Source organism: Eptesicus fuscus, chromosome 2, assembly GCF_027574615.1.
Source record: "Eptesicus fuscus isolate TK198812 chromosome 2, DD_ASM_mEF_20220401, whole genome shotgun sequence".
Taxonomy (NCBI): domain Eukaryota; kingdom Metazoa; phylum Chordata; class Mammalia; order Chiroptera; family Vespertilionidae; genus Eptesicus; species Eptesicus fuscus.
In genome coordinates, this window is record NC_072474.1 from 84,880,369 (window position 1) to 84,897,412 (window position 17,044).

The following is a 17,044-nucleotide window of genomic DNA, read 5'->3' on the forward strand; positions in this document are numbered from 1 at the left end:
ATCAGCCGACCACCGCGGTACAAATAGCATGGGGCCCTCCCTCTATTCAACTCCTTAAAAGTTAAGTATAACTTTTGGAAATAAAATAATTTCAAACTCACAAGGGGAGTTTATGAGTCTCGGGAATACTGTAGCAAATACTTTATCATCTAAACCAGAACGCTTGTGGGTGAAAGGGGGTCTGATGGACTGGGAAAGCCTCAGGCAGACTGGGACCCCATATAAGCAAAGACAAACCTCATTCTGTATCCACCATATGCTGCCACCCTTTACTGTGTACAGATACTATAGATACTCAGTCGGGCCAACAGATTTGTTTTTTATTATCTTTCCAATCTGGAAATTAAGATGTTCCACAAAAACCCATTTAATATAACTGAAATATACGTCTCACCATTTAATTTTGACCAATTTGGAAAAGAGTTTTTCCAAAATGAATTATGTATCTCTCAGCCTTACATTTATTTTGTGAATAAATTACTTCATGGTGGGTGAACAATGGTCTATGGCCAGAGTTGGCTATTTTCCCATCTACTCTTTCTCAGCTGCTTGAGTCTGGCCCTTACAACAATGACCTGATTTTCTACATTGCTGTAACCTCGATTATGTAAGTATCCAAACATCTTAAATCAGTAATAATTAAGTCTAGTTCTAAGTTATGGAGGACGACTTCCCCTGTAAAGAAAAATTGGTGAGTTCTGTGAGACTGATTTGACTAATTCGGCAGTTCTCCCCTTTTAGTCAGTTGTCTACCCATCCTATTAACAAGCAGAATGCTTATTACCACGTGGAAAACACAGAGACCCTCTGTCAAAGAACAGGGCACAGGTTGGCTCAACAACTACGGAGCCATGCCCAGAGGCTGAGCTGTGGCCTATCAATGTGGACTCCTTCCAGCCATCCAACTAGGAGAGACAACATACAAACTAAGAGTCAATTTCATGGCACCCTTTATGGCGACCATGTGAGTCCCCTTACTCACCCGGATAAAGCTAGAATGTGCACAATTCTGTCTCCCTAATGACATTTAGGTAAAGAAGACAGAGCAGGTGATTTTATTAAATGTTGCAGGGAGGAACTGAGACTCTTGAGGTTGCTCAGGTTTATGATTTGGGATAAATGTATTCATTGTTCTTCCACAATATCATGGAAGAGGCCTCCTCCTCAGGCCTGTTTCCATGATAGCCCCACTCCAGGTACAGCCCAGGACTAGAAGTGGGCCTGTATGTCTCTTTATAACCTGGCTGTCTCTCTTAAGCTTCAAGTGCTTCAGTTTTTACATCAACACAAAAAGGTACTCACTCCCCACCCCCAGCCCCGCCCCCAAACCCCCTCTTGACAAAGATACACAGCTGAATCACTGAATTCATCACAGGAAATGAGTTATAGAAAACCAACGATCATATTTTTCTTTTGTTTCTAAGAGGTCACAATTTTTCAAATGAATCAACTGACATCTATTAAGAACCTAGAAAGGACACGGGATGCTTTGCCGACTGAGTAATTTTTCTGAGTTTATCCCTTAAAAGTGGGTCAGTCCTCTTGAAGTGTTAGTCTTGTTGAGGCCTTTGGAGACCTTTAGTTCCCTGAAGTGTTTTTTACTAAGTGGGAGTATCTGAGATCTCAAGGCATTAAAATGCAGCCTTCCCAAAGGGCCTAATTTATCCTCCGGGTTTACCCAGAGCACCAGGACAAATGGGCTGACCACGCTGTAATCTCATTAGGAAGAGTGCCACAGCCTTGCAGACCTTCGGCTGGAATCCTAACCAAAGCCACTGTGTATCACAAGATGGAGAAACTGACAAACAAAGAACAATTTGGTTTGGGCTTCCTCGTCCCAGCCAGTAATATTTTACCCACGGCTCAGTCATCTATATGTCATCCATAATTAAGAACAGGATATTAAGTTCTCTGAAGCACAGCATCAAAGAAAGCTGAGCATTTACCTCTAACAAACACATAAATGGAACTGCTTAAGCCGTCCTCGTTGGTGCACGTGTAATTGCCGGTGTTGGTGGCCTCTGCTTTCTCCGTGATCCACTCATTGTGTGTTTTCTCACTCAGTTGACCCAGGGTCTCAAAAGTCCATTTGACAAATCCTGGATCGGTGCATAGCAGCCTAATCTCGTCGCCAACACTGACTATTAACTCTGGTTTTGCTGGATGGATGGATGGTGGAGACAGTTCCCCTGGACTCACAGATGGTTGCGAAGAGCCTGCCAAGAAAAAAATGGGAATTGTTGTTGAGTGTGATCTTTTTCCTTGGCGAAATAAAGCATCTCTTCCAATATTGATTTTCATCTTTTGTGTACAATAAAAATAGGACAAAGCTGCCCTGCTATTTATAGTCTGAGAGAGTTCTGTTTAAAGTTTGTTCATCTAGAAAATTAAATTATTTTCTGCAATCCTCAATGAATCCTGAGGTAACACTGGGTGTTGAGGTAATACTTGGTGCTGTAAGCCAAGACTAGCTGGATGCCATGGCCTTCTCTGGGGCAAACACACAGCTGGGTCAAGTTTCCTTTCTGAATATGGGCCACTGCGATGATGCTAACCCTCGGACACCGGCTTAAAAACAACAAAAGCAAAATCCCACACTGTAAAAAAACAACCATTGGCCCGTCACTCTTTTTGGCAAAATGCACATGACCATGACATAGCTTGGCTTTTTCTTAAAGACTTGTGAATTCGGTTATTTCTATGTAGTTCTCCTTATATGGTGATAGTCATCAAAAGGAGAACTATTTATGAGTTTCAAACAATAAGGCAGAAAATAAAAATGCCCTTGTAAAGATCAGACCACGAGCTGTTTCATGGCAAATGTTGGGTTGCAGACTAATCAACCTAATGTCTACATAGGTTTCTTTGGTAGGAAAGTAGTTTAAAGATGGAAACTTCAGACTCTGAATGTGAAGCCTGAACCTTAGAAAACTCACAGCAGCCGATTCACTCATCCATTCATGCACCTGTTGCATAAATGCAAACATCTGTTCATTAATTGTGCTCTCACAATCTGCAGAAGCACCATGCCAGGTGCTGGGACAAAGTCCATGTAAGGGTGACCTGTGGTCTCTACGGGGGGACCTAACTCCGGAGCTTCAACACACTGCTCAAGTGTCAGAATAAGTGAAACACAGCTACAAGCTGAAGAAAAAGGAAGAAATGGGCTGAACCTTGACAATATCAAGAGGAGGTGGAAGACAGCACAGTGGCGACCATGGGAGGTAAGACTAAGCAGGCTAAGGAGGTGGAATGTGCCTCAGAGACCATGTAGAGTCACCACAGGTTTCTCAGTAGATAAATGGCATGCCCTGTGAGATACCAAACCTCACCTAGATTCAAGGAGATCGGTGAAAAGCTCTGGTCCTCAGGGAGGCAAAAGTGATAAGGACCTGCATTAAGGATTTGGGACTCAAGAGGAAGATAAATATATTCTGTCAGAGGAAGAACCCGTTAATGGTTCTAGGTTATAGTGCAATTAAAAATACAAAAGATCGAGTCATGGGTGACCTGAATGAGGGAGAGAGAAGAAAAGGTCCCTGGGTGTGGTGGGCGAGGCAAGAGAAAAACAGAACACCCTGGGGGCGGGGGAGGGCTTTCAATCACTTCCGCAGGTTCTCAAGAGAAAGTGGCTCGTGTGCAGAGTATGGGTGTCCCCTCCACACACATGCAAGGCTGGAGACAAGAACCGACCTGAGCTCTGAAGGAGGAGTTGAAGCCGTTCAAGCCAGGTGGAGAAAGGGGCTGGAGGGAGGCAAAGGCAGCAAGAGGAAGCCACACCAGGAAACCCTCTGCAAGTTCAGGATGGCTGGGGCAGGGAGATGGAGGCGCAGTCAGAAAGGGACTGGGGCAGGAGAGGCAACAGACCTGCTCCCAGGCGCTGCCTGGGCAGTAGATGGACTTCTCACTCTACGACTTGAAATTCATGTGGTGGAAGCAGAGCAATAATGTGTACATTTAAAAGACTGGGACCAGATCATCAAGGAAAAGGGCTTGTGGAACAAAGAGAAACACATTGAGTACCAACCTTAGAGAGCGCTTCCAACTAAGAGGATGTAGAAAAGAGTTGAGACCAAAAAAAAAAAAAAAGACCACCAGAAAGAAAGAAAGGGGAAAGGCTAAAGATGCAAGGAAGGCAACAGATAAGAGGTTTCAAAGAAAAGGTGGGGTCTAGGGCAGATGCTGAACAAGATCAAAGGGGATGAACGTGAACAAAAGTCCCTAAATTTGGTTAGAAGAGACCACAGGAAATCCAAGGGTACAATTTCAGTTGAGTGGGAATTTGTTTGCTCCAAGGTTAAAGGCTGCACGTATAGACCTCTCCTTGGAGAGCTACAGCAAGAGGAAGCAGAGAAACAGGTCTGTAGCCAAAGGCTACAACGGAAAGAACATCAAAGACCTGTTGACATTTGAAGGTAAAAAGTAAGATCCCTGAAGAGGTGAAGAGGGACAGACCGAATGGGCTCTAAAGGGCGGAAACTGTCCCCTGCAGGTGTCTACAGATGACCAGTCTCAAGTCCAGTTTGTTGTCCAGACAAATATTTCATTTGGGTGCTTTTCAACCATGGCATCAATTGTACCTCCATGACGTCAAGCAAAGTACACCCCACATCAGAAGGCAATCGGCAGCCTTGATGTGTAGAAGATAGCAAGAAGGTCAATTGTAATAAAAAATGTTATTAAGCACCAACAACATGGTAAGTGCTGTAGACGAGACTATCTGTGCCCAGTAGGCTCAACATCTAAATGGAACTGTCAGAATATGGAAATGAAGTGGTTGGGATTATTTTCAAAGTCATCCAGAGTATTAAATAATGAAAACAGGCACAGCCATCAACAGAGACACTATCATTTCAATTATTTACCCCCTTTAAATTAAGATAGTTCCAAGTGATTATGAATGACATTGACAGTAAGTTCAATCCAAAAATTATTCCAGCATTTATATCCCAAACATGTCAATCAATTCAATTTTCTCATGATTGAATCTTGAGGACATATGTAGATATTGCAATCCAGGCAAGTAAATAATGCTGCCTACTGGAGACCTACCATGCCAATATAGGCAAGGCCTAGCTGTGTGACTTAAGGTAGGTCACTCAACATCTCTGTGTCCAAGTTTATGCATCTGAAAAATGATGGGGAAAAAAACCTTCATCTCATGGGAGTTATTATGGGAGTTAAAAGCAATAAATACATGCAAGGAGCTTAACCCAGGACTGAGTAGTTTTTAGTAAGTGCTAGCTATTACAGAGAAGCAGTAAAGCATACTAGGTAAGAGCTTGGCTCTTGAATTAAGACTGCCTATATTTGCATCCTGGCTCTGCCACTAAGTATGTAATACTTAGGCAAGTTACTAGTCAATTCTACCTCAGTTTCCTCATCTGTAAAGTAGGGACATTAATAGCACCTATTTCATAAGGCTGTTATGTAAAGCACTCAGAACTGTTCTTGGGCACATAGAAAACACATGATTAATATTTGGCACAATTATTCTGAAAATAGAACCTCTTCATATCCTTCCAATCAGTCCTGACTTACTCACTTCCTATGGATGTGCACAGTTCCATCATTTCCCAAATGGATTCCTGCCTGACTTCTACCTTCCTTGGCAGCAAATCCCAGCAAGCTCTCCTTTGAAATCTCTACCACACATCCTTTCTACTCCCGCTGCCCCACCCCACCGTAGCCATTCATGGACCTCCTCACAGAGAGATAACATCCTCTCCTGAAAGGTCTCCATGACTCCAGCCTCTTACCTGACCCCCAACTCATTCTATTTTGTAACCCTGAGATCCATCAGCTGAAAACACCACCTTTTCAACAACCCAGTCTCAAAAACCCTACCAGAGACAGCAGCTAACACTGACATCAGGTACAGCTTACAAAGCACTTCCTTGAAATTCATTGCTACCTGTTCCCTCTGGATCCAACCTGCCTCTCTAAGAAGACAGACCCTTAGGATGCTGGCTAAGGGTCCTGCAAACATTCCTTATTCTTGGCATGCTCGTTTTCCTGCCTGTGCCCGAGGAAATGCCTGCTCTGCCAATTCACCAACCTGCCATGTGGAATAGCCCAGTCTTCATAGATGTTGTCCCCTCACCACTTCAGGTCACAATCACCTGTCCTCACTAAACCCCACCACCATGTCCAGCCCCATCAACCACACGGTTTACGCTGATGCTCAACAGTTGTGTTTATCTACCTACTCCCAGGTCTTAGAGCCCTCAGAGTAAGAATTCGAAGTTGTACTTTCCCTCTTTAGCATAGTCATAAAAGCACTTCCTTCGATCCCTGACAGATAGAAGACCTTCAGGAGGTCAGGTTCCCAAACACCCAGCCCCTGTTAACAGATGTCCACTGTCCACTGTCCAAGCCCCAAAAGAGGACAGAGGTCAACTCTGCACCTTCACTGAGCAAAGGGAGTGGCTGAGTTCATCCACCAATACTACCATGGATACCTGCAAAAAGGGAGCTTCCAAATTCGAGCTCACCAGTTCATGCTTTATGCCTAGGGTTTTTAAAAATAAATTTTTAAAATCATTACCACCACAGCATTCATAGTTTTATTTTCCAAATAAATTATTTATAAGTTCAACCCTCAAACTCACACTATTTAAATGAAAATAGAGCTTATGTTAAAGAGAGACTGTGGGTATTACTTATTCTCTTTTTCCCAAACTATCTTGAATGTTGTTATAATGTTCTCACAATAAAAAAAAAGACTATGGAGATTCATGTTAAAAGGTGAGAGTGAGTGTGTACACACAGACTTACCTTTCTACCTTCATTATATTTAAAATCCAATACCAATAAGGCATTCCAGCTGAGTTTTGAAATTGGTCTGAAATTACATATTTTGAAATGTGTCTGGTATATAGCAAGTTCTCAACACATGTTTGTTAAATTGGGTTTTATCTACATCAGGACTCTTTGCATTAGACAATGTACTTCCCTAATTACGTTTGGCTAGGGCTAATATTAAAAATTGTTTTCTGTTCCCTGAACACATGTTAATTAATGAGCAAAATACAACAAGAACAACAACAACCAAAAAAACACCCACACAAACACACACACACACACACACACACACCACTCTGGGGACCAGCTATAGTCAATGATGGCTCTGAGCTAGGAACTCCAGGAACTATTCAGCAAGTACTTATCCAGGTACTTTCCTCAGTGCTGAACCTAGAAGACAGGCCTTGTACTCAAAGAGCAAAAACAAGGCAGGCAAGGGGCACTCGGGACCAGTCAGCAATGCAAGATTTTAATAAGAATTCAAGCTATATGCCAACATACCCTCCAGAGCCTTTCACAAGCATAAAATTCAACCATACCCCAAAGAACTGAAAGCAGGAATGCCAACAAGTATTTGCACACCCATGTTTATTATAGCAGTACTAGAGGCCCAGTGCACAAAATTCGTGCACTGGTAGGGTCCTCAGCAGCTGCCGGCTGCCAGCCAGGTACTCCCTCCCTTCCCCCAGCCACCTGCCACCACCACCCCCACCAGAGCCTCCCTCCCTTCCCCTGGCCACCTGCTGCCCCTGCCGCCGGGGCCTCCCTCTCTTTCCCGGGCCGGCCCACCCCTTGGGTCGAACTCCCAGAAGAACTCCCATTCGAGAGGACCATTTTCACACTATGCTTTTATTATATAGGATTGTTCACAATAGTCAAAAAGTAGAAACAACCCAAGTTCAACAGACAGATGAGTGGATAAACTAAACAAGGTATATGCATACACCAGAATATTATTCGGCCATAAAAAGGAATTAAATTCCAACATATGCTACAACATGAGTAAACTTTGAAAACATTATGCTAAGTGAAATAAGTCAGACTCACAAGGACATATATGAAGTGGAATTTATATGAAGGCAAATTAATAGAAACAGGAAATAGAATAGAGATTACCAAGAGCTAGGGGTAGGGAGGCATAGAGAGTTTACTGGGTACAGAGTCTCTGTTGGGAATGACAAAAAAAAGAAAATTCTGGAAATGAATAGTGGTGACAGTTGCACAACACCGTGAATGTACTTAATGGCACTGACTTGGACATTTAAAATGGTACTTTTTATATTACGTAGGTTTTAGCATAATTTTGAAAAGCCAAAATTTTTAAATCCAACACTTTTTAAAATTCAAGGCCCATTGAAGCCTCAAACTTTCTCAGCTATCTTGGCTCTTTCTCATCGGATCCCTCTAACCTCCAGTATCAGCCTCCGTGAGCCCCTCTGTTTTAAACCATGTCATGTAAAACTTTACTTTGTCATCATTTTTATTTGTTCCACTCAGTTGTGAGGGGGCACGAATGGCATCTTCATTCCCACCTCTCTATCGCCTTCTACAAAGTCGCCATTTCTAGCAGGAGCTCTGTTAACAACCGACGTTTAAAACCACACTGGCCACTACTGGCCAGGAGACTTTGAACGTCCAAGGCTATCAGGTTCTCTCAAACACTTCTGCTTTTCTACTCACACTACCTGAGTCATTTCGTTCTATTCTCAAACCTGTTTATGGAAGTTCGACTGGACACTACTTTGTACTAGTATAAATTAAGTACATGTTATAAAAACTGATGAAATATGAGTGTGTGCATTGGGGAGAGCTGTGAAGTCTCTGATAACTCAGAAACACTTTATAAGATGGCTCAACTGAAAAAAAAAAAAGACAACTGTCAACTAAATGTGAGTAAAACACTAGAGGATTATGGGAGGGCCTCCGATTCACAAACACAGGGAGCCTACATTCCAGCTGTTTCATAAGCACTGCATTGATGGAAACTGAAATTAGAAACTGCAGACCTTGCATTTTGGGTGTGGTGTATGGTGAGGACGGCAGCTCAGAACTCCCATCAGTCAAAACCCAAACTCAGATAACCAAAACTCAAAGAAAAGGTTTTACTTCTCCACCAAAAAGAACGCAGCCATTCATCTGTCTTTTCTTAAGTGAAAATAAAATAGGTATGCCTGTGTTTCTTTGTGACCTGTGGGTTAAAAGACAGATTGTTGGTCCAGCTGGGCTTCTGACTGTCGAAGGTTCTCTGACGTGTGTAAGAGGGAGCGACCTGCTTGAGCACAGGTGCTCCCCAGTCACCTTCAGTAGGGGCTAAGATTGTGGGTAAGAGAGAGTTCAGATGTATCTTTAATCTTGCAATCCAGAGTCTCAGCAGTTCCCCACCCCCCCCCCCCCAAGTCTTCACACCCCTCACAAATGCCTAAAGCTGCAAAGACTGATTTACAACTGCGTTTAAAGGTAAGGAAGTCATTTCAAAACCTTTTGTCCTTTGGACACAAATGTAAGGAATCAAGCAAAATAACGGTGGGGAGGCAAACCCACATACAGGGGCCTCCTCTAGTTTTGGGGAAGTAGGGCAAGAACTGTGACTAATGCAGAGCTGAAAACTCCACTGGAGTTCAACGACTCTTTGGTTCATGTACTGTTTAACCACAATTTGTAATAAAAAAGCTAATGATTTGTATACCCTACTGTTTCTGACATACTTCTATATCCCCATAGGAATAAACTGGATAAAAAAGCAAGATGGAAGGATACTAGTAATTGCCCACAACACCCATGAGGCTTTCAAACAGTAGATGATATTGAAAATAGAATAAAGCTGGGGGAAGCAGGATTATGAGCTCAGTGAAAACTACTCAAGTCCTTAAAATGCTCTTGCCCAGTGGCAGGGAGGTGCAAATCCACTCTGGATCACCCACACACACTGAAGGAAGCCATGGAGAACCCCAGATGGTCCCCACTTTACCGTGGTGCGGCCAGGCCACCATAGCCATGCAAGTCTGCCACTTCAACATGCATCTATCACCGCAGTGAACTAGACGCTGATGGGCAGCCTTGTGTAGAAGACAAATTCAATGCAAATGAAATAAAAATACTGAAAGTTGATGAATATGTCCCCAGGACTCACAGGGACAGCGGTTCTTCTGCCTGAAAGGACCATAAAAAGCTCCAGGGGGAGAGGCTGTGAAAGCTGAGCCTGCAGACTTTGTGTTTGCATGTGTCCTGTTGGCAGGTATAATCAAGGAAGGGAGAGGCAAAGGCAAAGTTCTCAGAAGGTGTAAGTGATTCAGAAAAAGCAGGTACTATAAGGACCACCCCCCCCCCCCAAAAAAAAAAAAAAGCCACACAAACACACACATACAACTGTGAGCTCTCATAACCCAAAGCAAGGTCTGTATCCATCTCTAGTCTCAAATCCTCACACACCAGGAATACAGAGCATGCTCAGTAAGAGCTCCGTGAAGGAATGACTACATATATAGGAAATGTGCGGTACAGGATAGGGGAAGATCATCTGGGACATCATCTTACAGAGCATGCTTCTCTGATCTATGGTGTTTCTAACTCACTTTCTTAAAGGTCAGTTTCACTCAGCGACAAATAATTTTAAGCATTCTTTTATATTACATTATATAGCATAAAATGGAAAGTAAAATAAAATGCATTTTTTCAGGGGAAAAAACAAACAAACCATGAGCTTTCAAAGAACTTGGAACTACCTTACAACTACATACTCCCAAACACACCACCTAAATCCCGACTACCTCCAGCCTTGAACACTGCCTCCATGGACAAGTTTGAGAACAGTCCTAAATGAATCATGTGAATCTGGATTCATCATTTTATTCCCAGAGGATTGTGGGTAAGAGAGAGTTCAGATGTATCTTTAATCTTGCAATACAGAGATTAAAGTCCTTATCTGGATAGAACTCATTAAAATCTACTCAAATTTAGACATGAGGTAAATAATAGGTATTTGACATGATTTCCTCATTGCATTTTAAGTTTCCCACTGCAATACTCTGGTGATGGTGCCTGAAGAGAACAATTCCTTGGTACAACACAAATTTGTACTTAGTGTTTCAAAAAAAAAAAAGAAAGAAATATTCTATCTGCATGCCAGGTCTCATACAGGTATTAGGTACAGATATTTAATGATCATACAAAATCCATTTCAATATTTGAGACAGTTTACGGTTTCAAGCAATATACCATTGTAAATGATCTGCCATTTGAAAGTCAGATTAAAAAAAAAAATCACAAAATAACAAGGACTTCACCACAGAAAAATATTTGAAAAAGCAGCTCCTTAAGCACATTGCAGTGTTGGTGTAAAGATTATGAACTAATTGACAGAAGCGAAGGGAAGGAGAGAGAAATAAAAGCTGGAGCATTAGTCATTAGTGGCAGAGAGAGATGGCTCAGTAACAAAGCAAGCACTTCTGAAAGGGTCTTCATTGATGAAATGGTAATTGAGCTCCTACCATTTGGCCTGGGTGGAGCCGGGACCAGGAATACAAAGCTGGGGCTCCCAGCCCAGTGGGGGAGAAGTGGCACAGATAATTGCCACACAATGAAGCAGAGGCGGTGGGCAGGAAGAGGGGTCAGAAAAGCATTCCTAGAGCTCAAATTAGAAAATGGTGTGACCTGGCCGAGCTTGGGGCAGAGGGAGAGAAAGGTCTGCTGGATGGGAGGACCACCAGAGCTAATAACACAGCACTCCACGGTCACAGCCTCCACGGTCACAGCCTCCCTCAGAATCGCTTCAGCACAGAGGTGTGAGGCCAGGAGGGACTAAGGCCAGGACCACAGTGGCACCTCCTCTGTCATGTAAGAGGGTGAACCCGTCTGATGGGGATCTACTGACGTATGTTTTGGGGAGGCCCTCTGGAAGCAGTGAAGGATAGTACTGACAGACGGAACTAGAGACAAGGACAAGAGGTAATGACAGCATAAGCCAGAGGTGGTGGGGACCAAGAGGAGAGATGGGTGGTTACTAGGTGAATAGGGGGCCTCGCGATGGGCTGGATCTGGGCAATGAAGAAGAAAGGAGGAGGAGGAAAGAGATCCTTGTTTTTTGTTTACGTGATGGGGAGATGAGTGCCAACAGATTGGAGGAGGAAAACCAAATGTAGAGACATGTGGACCAGCGGATGGCAGCTGGAAGGTGCTAGAAGTTGCTAGGGCTGGGGGGAGAAGGCCATACAAGGGAGGCCAGGACCACAGACATTCTCACAGGGGGTGGTAATGGAGTCACTTTCCATGAAGTCACTCAGGGAGGGAGTGAAGAATACGAAGGATAAAGGGGCAGAGAAGGACAAGACACGGCCCCAGGTGGCTAGAGTCGGGTAGAGATGGCAGTGAGAACCAGGAAAGTCCAGGCTAGGTGGTGCAGAGGGCCTTTTAGATGGACTGCAGAATCTCCGAAGACGTGGCAGCAGGCAGGGGAGCAGAAACAGACAGAGAACCCGCCCCAAAGTCTTAAGCACACAGGAGGGGTGTCACTGACCGTAGCGAGGAGGGACAGTCAGGTAACTGACATCTCTCACACGCATCCCTGGTTGCACACTAGAATGGCAATGTCCTAGCCCTGCCCCACCCCACCCCACCCCAGGCCAACCACAGCAGAACCTCTGATGGTATTGCAAGTTGTGGGATGTGGGAGAGGAGCTTGACTACATGTACTGTTGGAGACAGCAACTTCCGGGCGAGTTGTGGGGAACAGGAGGAGGGGAGGAAAAGGGAGGGCGGGAGGAGGGGGAGGGGAGGAAGAGGAGGTGGAGGGGGAGGAACTCTTGGAATCAGTGATCAAGGAAGGCTGTGGCTAATGGCAGAGGGGAAGACACGGGTGGTGCACACAGGGGCCCGGATGAAGAGTTGGGAGATGAACATCCACAGAGGCAGGCAGCCAGGGAGAACAATAAAGAAGAAAGGAATGGGAAGCAGGGACAGAGAGGTGACTAGCAGAGAAGGCTGCGAAGCAGGCCTGCCTGGAAGCTCCTAAGCCTTCGGTCTGATGAACGTGGCCATGAGGAACATGACCCCATGTGGCTCGAAGGCATCAAAGGCTCAGGAGAAATCCGGTTTTTAAGGCCCTCCTTCTTTTGACCTGCTCTTTTCAGGAAAGCATGAGCGGCACGAAGCAGCTAGGGGAACCACATTTCCCACAGACACTGGGGGAAGAGTGGGTGTACCAGGCTCCCTGGTGCTAGAAAGGGATGTCCCGCAGCAAATGGGGTGCCCTTCTCGGGGGAGGCAGGGTCACAGGCTGCGCCACTCCCACCCCACCTTCTCGCCCGCTCACCTTTCTGTGGGTTTTCAGCTTGGGTGGATTCATCTGTGGTTTGGGCCCCTTCCTGCCTCTGCTGCGGAGAGTGGTTTCCTCCCGGGGACCCAGTCAGCCCCTCTATTTTCTGCTCTAACCACATGGACAAACGCAATGCTAATAAATCACCTGGGTTGAGCACACCTTTCCTGTGGCATTTGCATTTGCTGCTTTTCTGGCGGTTGCTGTGATCCCTGGGAAAACCATGCAGACCTCAGGCTCTGCTATAAAGCATTCCCCCCCCCCCCCACTCAGATCCCTCAACATTGCCCCCCTGGGGGCTTCTCTGCAGTTGAACCCTCCATGCTTTCCTCTTCCTCCCGATTCGCAAGCATGCCATCTGGTGGCAAGAGAAGACGCCCTCCGGCTGCTTTGCCTTCAGAAAAGCACAGCCAAGATCAAGTTCTACATGCCTCCAAGGAAACTTACTAGGAGGACTGGACAGCAAAGCTTCAAGCTGCCAATCAATGTCTTCTAAAGATGTCAAAGCTTTCCTCAGGGTGGAGGAGGGAAAAATTAGTGATCGTTTGGTGTCTGCCAAAGTACCTAATATTTGTACACTTTCGATGAAATGTGTAACTGCATGTTTTTACTCTAAAGTAGTTAGTGGAAGGTGGAAGGGAAGACACGCAATGATGGGGACATAGGGACGTTCGGGGTTCTAAATCTTGGGCAAGTCACTTAGGTTCTCTGGGCCTCGGTTTCCCCCTCTGAAAAACTACAAAGAGGCCAGTAAAAGCCATCAAAAGCGCTAAGATTCTAGGATCTGTAATCAAACACTTCGGCCATAAAAGGGTCAAGATAAAGCCCCTTTTAAAGATCCAGTGGCTGGACATGAAAGGTACTACACTATTTGTGGTGAGAATTAATAGCAGTGATTCTTTCATGACATAACTAATATAACTAACCGCCTATTGGTTTTTAAACTACTGTTTGAACACAGAATTAGAATAAAGACCTAAACATGGAATTTGATGCCTGGCTCTTACAGCTTATAAAGTGAACAACCGTGATAAACGTATCATTCAACACTGAAAGGACACCCCCCCCCCTCAGTATATTATCTTGCAAAATTTCTTGTAGACATGCACACGTCGCCAGCAGCAAAGGCTACTTAATATATTTCCTACTCACTCATCCTAAGAAAAAGACAAGCCCATGTTTGAGGAAGCAGGACTTCCCCTTTTGATCTCAGCCAAAGATATGTACAGACAGGAAAACCTTTATCTGCCATTATGAAGTCGGTCTTTGGGGAGCCCGATAAGGACTGGATTTGACAAGCACGATATATTAGGATCCATCCCTGCAGCAAAGAGGAACTTTCTCATTTCCAGTGGGTTTTTCCCAACAGCCCAGAACAGGTCCTGTTGTGAATATGTAGGTTCCCATGTTTTGAGCTCTGGAAAGCACTTACTGAAACCTGAACCAGATAAGAAGCACGAGGATTCAAATCTAATAAACACCAGAGCAAGACCCACACTCTCTACGAAGTTAGGGGTGCAGGTCGGGGAGCTCTTGACTTCTTTCAACATTAACTTCCTTAACTTACAGGACTAAAGAACAAAGTAAAAAGGCAAGATGAGCCCGAGACGGTTTGGATCAGTGGACAGAGCATCGGCCTGCGGACTGAAGGTCCTGGGTTCGATTTCGGTCAAGGGCACGTACCTCGGTTGCAGGCTCCTGGCCCTGGACAGGCCATGGGGAAGGTAACCAATCGATGTGTCTCTCTCACATCAGTGTTTCTCTCTGTCTCTCCCTCTCCCTTCTAATCTCTCTAAAAATCAATGGGAAAAATATCCTTGGGTGAGGATTAAAAAAAAAAAAAAAAAAAAAGGCAAGATGAACATGGCCAAGGCCAGCTATGCTAGTCAAAGGCCAGCTTTCCCCTCAGACCTACCAAGCACCAAGGAAGAGCTTGGTGTGTGCATGTCTCACCTCCAAAAAGGACCCTCCTGGCTGCACACTCCAGAGAGGAGGGCTGCAGCCAGATCCTTACAAGATATCACAGAAGGGCCTGCCAGGTGTAAACTGCCTCCACATTAGCATTGTCCTGCACACGTGTGGAGAGAGTGGGCAGCACTCCAACACCAACTAATCACCCTACCATTTCCTCCTACCAGGAAACTGAGAATTGCTCAAAATGTCAATTCCCAGGCTCAGGAGGAAAGATGAGGTTGTGCTGGCAGGAAATGAGGTTGTGCTAGCGGCAAATGAAAACCTTAGGAAGTAAAAATACCTGACCCCATAAGCTCTCGCTCTGATTCTGCAGCATCGCATGCTAACGACATCCAGTGAAATGCCATGCCGTTAGGGACCAGGTAGTCAGCATTTACAGACACAAACCTAAATAGATGCCAACTAGGCACTGAATTATTTTCATGTGGTAAAACATACCTAACATAAAGTCTACCACTTTAACCATTTTTAATTGTACAGCTGAGTGGCATTAAGTACTTTCACAAAGGTGTGCAAACATTATTACCACAATCCATCGCCAGAACTTTTTCATCATCCCAAGGTGAAACTGCCCATTCAACAATAACTCACCCCTTTGCCACGCCTGGCACCTCCACCCCCTGCCAGCCCCCAGCATCCACCATCTACTTGACTCCTCTGGGGATCTCATACAAGTGGAAGCATCAATAACTGTCCTTCTGTGTCTTGCTTACTTAACGCAGAATAATATCTCCAAGTTCATCTGCAGCATGTGTCAGAATTTCCTTTTTAAAGCTGAGTAATATTCCACTGTATGTATATACCACACCTCTGTTTATCCATTCATTCTGACACTTGGGTTGTTTGCCTGAGGCCTTCTTTAAAATCCGTCTTCAAATGTGATCTACACTGCTGGAAGGCCGCTCTGATTTTCTAGTTCTGAGAAACACTAGGAATCCTACTTGGCTTAAACAGATATTTAAGCGAATTCTCACCATAATGGGTAAATCAATGCATGTTACTGGTGGATATACTCTAAATCCTGCTTTTAATTGACCCGTCAGATAATTGCACCTTCTCCATTCCATTCCAGAGAACGGATAGAATGCTTGCTTTCCTTCTACTTACACTTTCAAAATGTCATTTTATAGCCACAAGACAGCAAACGGAAGTAAAAACAAAAGTATCAATAGCGATAATAATAAAAAGGAATTTTATCTGAGGCAGTTGCCAGAGAAAAGGTTACCAGCATTGATAACTGTCTTGCAGACAGACTTGCACGAGCTGGAGCAAAACAGTTTAGCTGCAGCTCCGGATAACAAGCCGAGGCCAGGCCCCTTTCTCCCCTTTTCACTGAACAGGTAGAAACCCACAGGGAGCCCTTTTTTTATGTTTTTGCCTTTGTGTTACTTTGCCACAGAAGAGGTTCCGCTTTTATAGGGTCTAGAGAGAGCCAATCTCCAGGAAGGCAGTGGGTGAGTGTTAGGGTCTGAGTTGAATTTAAAGGACTAGGGCTAAGATTGAAGAGAAGAGCAAGAGGCTCAGAGTGTACCTCCCAGGAGGGGTTTGACCCTGGGCGGGGGGTTTGACCCTGGACGGGGGAAGGCCACACTTGGGTGGAGGGCAGAAGAGGAAACTCATTCTGGTTGGCCTCAATGCTCTCACTAAATACAAAGCTGAGTTTCCTTGGAATTGGTCTTGGGGGGAGGGTGGGAGGTTAGCAACTTACTCTCAAAATGGTTCAGAAAAAATAACACACATATACATAGACAAAGTAAATATGGTAAAATGTTAACAATTAGAGAGTCCAGGTGAAGGGTCTTCTGGAGTTCTTTGTACTACTCTTGCAACTTTTGTAACTTTATTTAGCAGTATTTTAAAGTCTGAGACAAGCTCAGAGTCTGGAGAAGATGGTGCTGTTAAAGCAACAGGAATATAAAAAAAAAAAACTGGCGTGGGGTTTGGAGCCAGACAACC

General features: G+C 44.6%; 1 protein-coding gene across 1 annotated transcript in view; it reads right to left on the bottom strand.

Annotated features, from left to right (window-relative positions):
* Window positions 1-17,044, bottom strand: part of KIT (KIT proto-oncogene, receptor tyrosine kinase) — an 80,356-nt gene that overhangs the window by 42,120 nt on the left and 21,192 nt on the right. Inside the window, exon 2 of the mRNA XM_028143812.2 lies at window positions 1,947-2,216. Coding sequence (XP_027999613.1) covers window positions 1,947-2,216 — 270 coding nt within the window. The remainder of the gene's footprint in view (window positions 1-1,946; window positions 2,217-17,044) is intronic.